This window comes from Humulus lupulus, chromosome 5 (assembly GCF_963169125.1).
Source record: "Humulus lupulus chromosome 5, drHumLupu1.1, whole genome shotgun sequence".
NCBI lineage: Eukaryota > Viridiplantae > Streptophyta > Magnoliopsida > Rosales > Cannabaceae > Humulus > Humulus lupulus.
This window is the reverse complement of record NC_084797.1, coordinates 161,254,365-161,261,895: the sequence shown is the minus strand read 5'-3', so window position 1 is coordinate 161,261,895 and position 7,531 is coordinate 161,254,365. Positions and strand designations below refer to the sequence as shown.

General features: G+C 45.3%; 1 protein-coding gene across 1 annotated transcript; it reads left to right on the top strand.

The window, feature by feature from the left end:
• Positions 1-373: 373 nt before the first annotated feature.
• Positions 374-1,928, top strand: LOC133780692 (uncharacterized). Its single transcript, XM_062220268.1, has 2 exons — positions 374-1,047; positions 1,131-1,928. The coding sequence occupies exons 1-2, from the start codon at positions 982-984 to the stop codon at positions 1,728-1,730; spliced, it is 666 nt and encodes a 221-aa protein (XP_062076252.1). The 5' UTR covers positions 374-981; the 3' UTR covers positions 1,731-1,928.
• The last annotated feature ends 5,603 nt before the right edge of the window (positions 1,929-7,531 follow it).

Below are 7,531 nucleotides of genomic sequence, written 5' to 3'. Positions count from 1 at the left end.
TATTAATAAACATATCTGGTCCAGTTCTATATATTCTCTAATATATAAAGCACCTCCACTAAAGTGTCCTACCACACTAGTGATCCGGATCTAGATCACATGTATTCATAATACTAGTGGATCGTACTTGCAGTAATTAATCTAAAGATTCCATAACTTTATTTTACTGCGAACTATTCAAGTTCATTTATCTCAAACACAATCCTCCCGTACCAATACGTGTTTGAGATCACATATATGAACTTAGGAATTTTCCTGATATATACATAATATTATCATAGAATAATATAGTCCATAAATATATGCATAATAAATTCAATTTATTTATTTATTTCATTAAAACAATGTCTACTACATATGCTTTTAGGGCACATTTCCAACAGGAAGTGCCATTTATTCGACGGGGACGACAATTTTACATATGCTCCAAACCTAGGGCCAGACTTCTTCATGCCAGAGAGTGAGTGTATGACTAGTAGAGTAAATAGTATAGCGACCAGTAGTAATAGCTCGGGTATTTGACTCTCTAATTTTCTTTATTTCTTTTCTGATGCAGCATAACTTGTCATCTATTTTTGGCTTACTGTCTGCATGTTTATCTCTTTTGCAGAAATGGCTTTTGCAAACGTTTTCGATTTGTACAGCACTCAGGAGGAGGAAGAGGTTCCCTTGGTTCGAAAGAGGAAATCGACCAGGAAACATGACGGTGAGTCCAGCTAGGTGCCTTCGGCCAAGAAGAATCGAGCCACCGATCCTTCAAAGGATGGGCTCTCTGGCCAAACATCTGCCCAGCCTCCTGCTCCTGTCGAGAAGGAAAATCCGCCTCCTCCTGCTGCTACGATTCCTTCACCTCGTGCCCCTACCGAACAGATCCAACAAGCCGAGGGGATTCCCCCAGGGGCCAAACTATCAGGACGCGCCCTAAGGTCAACCAAGGATCGCCTTACTCACATCCTTAAGCATGACCGCTGCAAGGAGGCCATGGCTAATGCAGAAACAATGGGGGTTGACCAGATCCTCAATAGAGCCCTCAATGAAGTGGCCAGTGTAAGTAATCTTCCTTCTATTTTATTCTCATGGTCCTGATTTTCCCTTTTGAAGTCAGTCTAACTCTTATTCTTTGCTTGCAGGCAATGCTGACCATGACGGCTGCTCGCGCCCGCGCGGGTGCAAGCATCGAGCAGACCCGTGCTAGGGAGGCGAACCTAACGGAGGAGCTTCAAGCCACGGAGGCTAGGCACGCGGGGGAGCTGGAGGTGATGACCCAGCAGAAGGATTCTTTGGCTGCGGACCTGGCAGAGAAACAAGCCTCTCTGGAAAATGCCAGAAAACAGAGAGATGAATACCAGGAGGCCAGCCGAACCCACTGGCGTGAAGTCAAGAGGCTCCAGGAGGAAAATCTCGCGAAGGATAGGAGCATCGCCGTCCTCAAGAGCCAAGTGGATCAACTCAGGCTCACAAACGCCAAGGACCTGGAGAGGTACAAGAATGCGACACTTCGATGTTTCTACGAATTCTGGAAACACAATCAAAGTGCCAAATTTGGCTACCTTCCAGAGGATGCCAGGACAGCTGAGTTGGCTCGTTGTGCTGCTCGGCTGGCTGCTGAAGAAAGGGCCAGAGTTCCTGCCTCCCCAGAGATTTCGCTGGCCACGGGGATGGATAGAGGGGAAGCTGCAGAAGACGCAGTCGACCAAAATGCTCCCCAGGATCCTCCTGCTGCTTCTTAGCCTGCTTTTATGTTATTTTCTTTTCTTTGCATGACCCACTGGTCATGATGTTAAGACAATGTTTACTTTTTTATATTGCTGCATGGGCAGCTTTACCTTTTAATTTAACATTTACATCCGAGCAATACTGCTCGCGGTGTAAAAGGATTCCTTTGACATTATAATATTTCTGTTTTATTATAATATCTGTTCGCATGACCGAACCTGGCATAGTACTTTGGCTTGATTTAACAAAATATAAATTTTGAAAAATACTCAAAGTACTGTAGCATGCTTTCACTTATTTTGTCCATGTGTTTACATACCTCTTGGTATGCTTTGCTTTCTATGTGCCTTATATGCCCCCTAAGTGATTGAGGAGCTTTAGGTCCTTGGTCACTTGCCTTGACCACAACCTGTACGAACTTTACTGCTCGGTATAAAATGCAAAACTTATAATACAGCAAAAGAACACATGTAATGAACAAATACTTGTAAAAAATTACAAAGTTTGGCAAGGATGACTGGCTGCGCATAGTCCCTTATAATTCTCGTATTTAAATGGACTAAACATGTCTTTATGAGTGATCTTTGAAAGATCTTACACTTATAAGCGATTAGCCATATAACATGACTAACCCTTTTTCAAAACTTGTAAAAAGTAAAAATTAATTTAAGCCAATCCTTTAAGGACTGTTTACTGATAATACTTGCGCAAGTGTTCTCCATTCCAATAACGCGGAACGAGATCTCCATTTAAGCGTGCAAGTTTGTATGTGCCTGGATGAAGGACTTCTTCAATTTGGTAAGGTCCTTCCTAGTTTGGTCTGAGTACTCCAGCAACTTGGTCGCGGGTGTTTAAGAAAACTCTTCGAAGTACTAAGTCTCCGACGCTGAACTTTCTCTCTTTTACTTTGGAGTTAAAATATCGAGCGACTTTTTGCTGGTACGCAGCTACTCGGAGTTGGGCTTTCTCTCGTTTCTCCTCGATCAGGTCTAGGGACTCCATCAACAGTTGGCTATTTTGGTCTTGGTCGTATGTGATTCTTTGATGTGAGGGCGGATCTAACTCGACTGGAAACATAGCTTCATAACCGTATGCTAAGGAAAATGGGGTATGACCAGTTGCTGTTCGGTGATAAGTTCTATACGACCAGAGTACTTCAGGCAGCTGTTCTGGCCATGTTCCTTTAGCTTCCTCGAGCCTTTTCTTCAAGGTATCCTTTAATGTCTTATTTACTGCTTCTACTTGCCCATTTGCTTGCGGATGAGCAACTGAAGAAAAGCTCTTGATGATGCCATGCCTTTCGCAGAAGTCTGTGAACATGTCACTGTCAGATTGGGTGCCATTGTCCGAGACAATCTTTCTTGGCAATCCATATCGACAAACAATGTTCTTGATGACAAAATCAAGTACTTTCTTTGTCATTATGGTTGCGAGTGGTTCAGCCTCGGCCCATTTGGTGAAGTAGTCGACCGCCACAAACTGCGTATTTCACCCCACCTTTTCCTGTTGGCAAGGACCCGATTAAATCTATACCCCATACTGCGAAGGGCCATGGACTTTGCATATGCTTTAACTCATTAGGAGCTGCCCGTGGGATCTTGGAAAACCTCTGACACTTATCACATTTTCGCACAAACTCTATCGAGTCTTCGTTCATGGTCGGCCAGAAATAACCCTGCCTTAGGATCTTCTTTGATAAGCTCTGCCCCCCAACATGATCTCCACAGAAGCCTTCATGTACCTCCCTCATCAACTCTTTAGCCTTTTTTGGTGTAACACACCTGAGCAGTGGCATTGAGTATCCTCTTCGGTATAGAACCCCATTGACCAGGATATACCTAACATCTCGTCTCTGAAGGGTCCTATCTTTGTTTCTATTTACTGGTAGTATACCACTCGTGAGATACTCCAAGTATGGTGCCATCTAGGTATCTACTAACCGGACCTCCATATTTGTTTCTACTGCTCGTATGCTTGGCGCGTGTAGCCGCTCGACTGGCACTATATTCAAAGTGTCAGCATCCTTTGCACTCGCGAGTTTGGCTAAGGTATCTGCGTTTGAATTCTGATCTCGAGGTATTTACTGGAGGGTATATTTCTCAAATTGCGCCAACAGATCTTTGGTTTTGTTCAGATAGGCCACCATTTTCAGACCTCGTGCTTGATACTCCCCTAAGACCTGATTCACTACCAGTTGTAAATCACTGTAAATATCCAGTAATTTTATGCTTATGTCTTTGGCCAACCTTAACCCAGTGAGTAGGGCTTCATACTCAGCTTCGTTGTTTGAAGCGGTGAAATCAAACCTAATTGCGCAGTGAAATCGATGCCCTTCTGGCGTTATCAATATCACTCCTGCTCTTGCGTGAGATTCGTTGGATGATCCGTTTGTGAATAGCTTCCACGAAGGAGCTTCAACTTAAGGCTCAGGCACACTAGGCTTTTCACCCTGCTCGCTGTCTGGGAGTTCAGTAAATTCGGCAATGAAATCAACCAAGACTTGTCCTTTTACTGCTGCTCGTGGTGAGTATGTTATATCGAACTGCCCGAGTTCGACTGCCCATTTCAACAAACGACCAGCAGCCTCTGGCTTTTGCAAAACTTGCTGAAGGGGCTGATTAGTCAAGACTGTGATTGGATGGGCTTGGAAGTAAGGACATAACTTCCGCAAGGCCAAAATTAGGCAATGGGCTAATCTTTCAATGGGAGGATATCTCAATTCGGCCCCGATTAACCTCTTGCTCACATAGTACACCGCCTTTTGTATGCCTTCTTCTTCTCTTACTAGCACCGCACTAGCAGCATATTCAGTGATCGCCAGGTAAATGAACAAAGTTTCCCCATCTATAGGCTTTGATAAGACGGAAGGCTACGCCATGTGGGATTTTAAGGCTTGGAAGGCCTGTTCGTAGTCTTCAGTCCACTCGAACTTCTTGTTGCCCCTAAGTAGATTAAAGAAAGGGACGCATTTATCCGTCAATTTTGAAATAAATCTACTGAGCGCGACAATTCTTCCAGTCAAACTTTGCACATCTTTGATCTTTACTGTCGATTTCATATCGATCAGGGCCTTGATCTTTTCGGGATTAGCTTTGATTCCCATCGAATTGAAAATGAACCCCAAGAACTTCCCTGATCCTACTCCGAAGGAACACTTGAGAGGATTTAGCTTCATTTGATATTTATTCAAAACATTGAAACACTCTTGTAAATCCTTCACATGTCCTTCTGCTTTTTTTGACTTTACCAGCATGTCATCAATGTACACCTCCATGTTTACTCCAATCAACTCCTTAAACATGTGATTAAATAGTCGCTGGTAAGTCGCACCAGCGTTTTTCAATCCGAAGGGCATTACTTTGTAACAGTATAGCCCTGTAACGGTCCAAAAGCTAGTGTGATCCTTGTCAGGGGGATGCATACTAATCTGATTGTATCCTGAGTATGCATCCATGAAAGAGAGGATCTCATGGCCTGTAGTTGCATCGACCAGCTGGTCGATCCTTGGGAGTGGGAAGCAATCCTTAGGGCAGGCTTTATTAAGGTCTGTGAAATCCACACAGGTTCGCCATTTGCCATTAGGCTTGGGAACCAGTACTGGATTAGAGACCCATGATGGATAAAACGCCACCCTGATGAACCCATTCTCCTTTAGTTTTTCAACTTCTTCTTTCAAGGCTTTCGATCTGTCTTTATCGAGCAGCCTTCTTTTCTGTTGCACAGATGGAAAGCTTTTGTCGACGTTCAGGACATGGCTGATGACTGTAGGATCTATCCCAGCCATGTCTTTATGTGACCAGGCGAAAACTTCCTGGTTCTTCCTAAAAAATTCCACTAGTGCGTGTTTGGTTGTTGCTTCTAAATTTTTGCCGACCTTTACAACTCTGGTTGGAAACTCTTCGTCAAGCTGGACCTCCTCAAGGTCCTCGACAGGTCCTACATCTTCTTCAAAATCCCCAAAGCGAGGATCTAAGTCTCTATCCTCACTTTGGGCAACACCCTATTTGGTGACTTCATCACCTGATTGGGCTTGTACATCAATGGCCATCTGCAACTTTTCTGGGGGAGCGCTCCTCGACATACCCTTTTTGGCCTTAGTGATTGAGGCATTGTAGCACTCCCTTTCTTCCCTCTGGTTTCCCAACACGCGTCCTACCCCTGTGTCTGTTGGGAATTTCATGGCCAAGTGCCATATTGAGGTGAGAGCCCGAAGGTCAACCAGTATGGGTCTTCCAATTACAGCATTGTAGGCCGAAGGACAATCGACTACTATGAAAGTAGTGAGTAATGTCCTAGTAGCGGGCGCTGTACTTGCTGTTACTGGAAGCCTGATTGACCCTGTTGGAGTGAGTCCCTCACCAGAGAAACTGTAAATTGTTTGGTTGCAGGGCTCCAAGTCCTTGACGGACAACTTCATTCGTTCCAGCGAAGATTTATACAGGATGTTAACTGAACTTCCTGTATCGACCAGCACTCTTTTCACCATCATGTTGGCAATCTGAACATCCACGACTAGCGGATCAGAATGTGGGAATCGGACATGCTGGGCATTGCAATCAGAGAAGGTTATTTCACCGTCCTCTATCTGAGCCTTCTTTGATGCCCAGTCCTCCACATTCATCATCTTGATGTCCTGGTCGTGGCGTAGGGTCCCAGCATATCGTTCCCTTGCCTTTCCATTGTTTCCCGCAAGATGCGGGCCTCCGCAGATGGTGAGTAAGGTGCCAGCCACGGGGTCAGGCTGTAAAGGTGGCGAGCGTTGGCATGTAGGTGCCTGCTCGTTGTCACCTGGAGCCTCTCGTTGGTAAGCTCCCGAGGCCCGTACGTATCTCCTCAAGTGTCCTTGTCTAATAAGGAACTCGATTTCATCCTTCAGCTGATTGCACTCATTCGTATCGTGTCTGTAGTCGTTGTGAAAATGACAGAACTTGGTGGTATCCCTTTTCGAAATATCCTTTCGAATGGCAGCGGGTCTTTTGTAAGGCACACTGGAACTTGTGGCCTGATACACCTCTGCTCGAGAATCGACAAGGGCAGTGTAGTTGGTGAACCTTGGCTCATAACGATTTCCCTTAGCGCGCTTATTCTCGGAGGTAGAGGGTTCGTTATGGGGCCTCTTCCCCCCATTCTTGCCATTGCCATTCCCGATGCCTTTGCCGTTGCCGTTGGGCTTTGACCCATTGGCGGCTTTGGCGGGGTCTTCAGTCCCCTTATATTTATTTGGGGTCTTTCCCTCGCTGGCAATGGCATCCTCGAGCTTGATGTATCGATCAACTCGATCAAAAAATTCTTGGGTAGTTTTAACCCCATGCTTCCTGAGGCTACTCCAAAGAGGTGTACGTCGCCTAACTCCTGCAGTTAGGGCCATCATTTTGCCTTTGTCTCCCACTGTTTTGGCTCCAGCCGCAGCTCGCATAAAACGCTGGACGTAGTCTTTCAGTGGTTCTCCTTCTTGCTGGTGTATCTCGACCAGCTGGTTTTCCTTAGTTGGGTGCACACGACTCGCATAGAATTGTCCGTAAAACTCCTTTACGAACATCTCCCAAGATACAATACTTGCAGGAGGGAACTTAAAGAACCACTCCCGTGCAGCATCAGAAAGTGTTGCAGGAAAGATCCTGCACCGAGCATCTTTGGACACCTTCTGAATGTCCATTTGTATCTCAAACTTGTTGACATGAGATACCGGGTCACCATACCCGTCAAAGTTTGGCAGTGTGGGCATTTTAAACTTACTGGGAGTCTCTGCCACAGCGATCCTCTAAACGAAAGGAGTGCCCCTTCTCCTGTCGTACTCAATGTATGATGTTCTTCC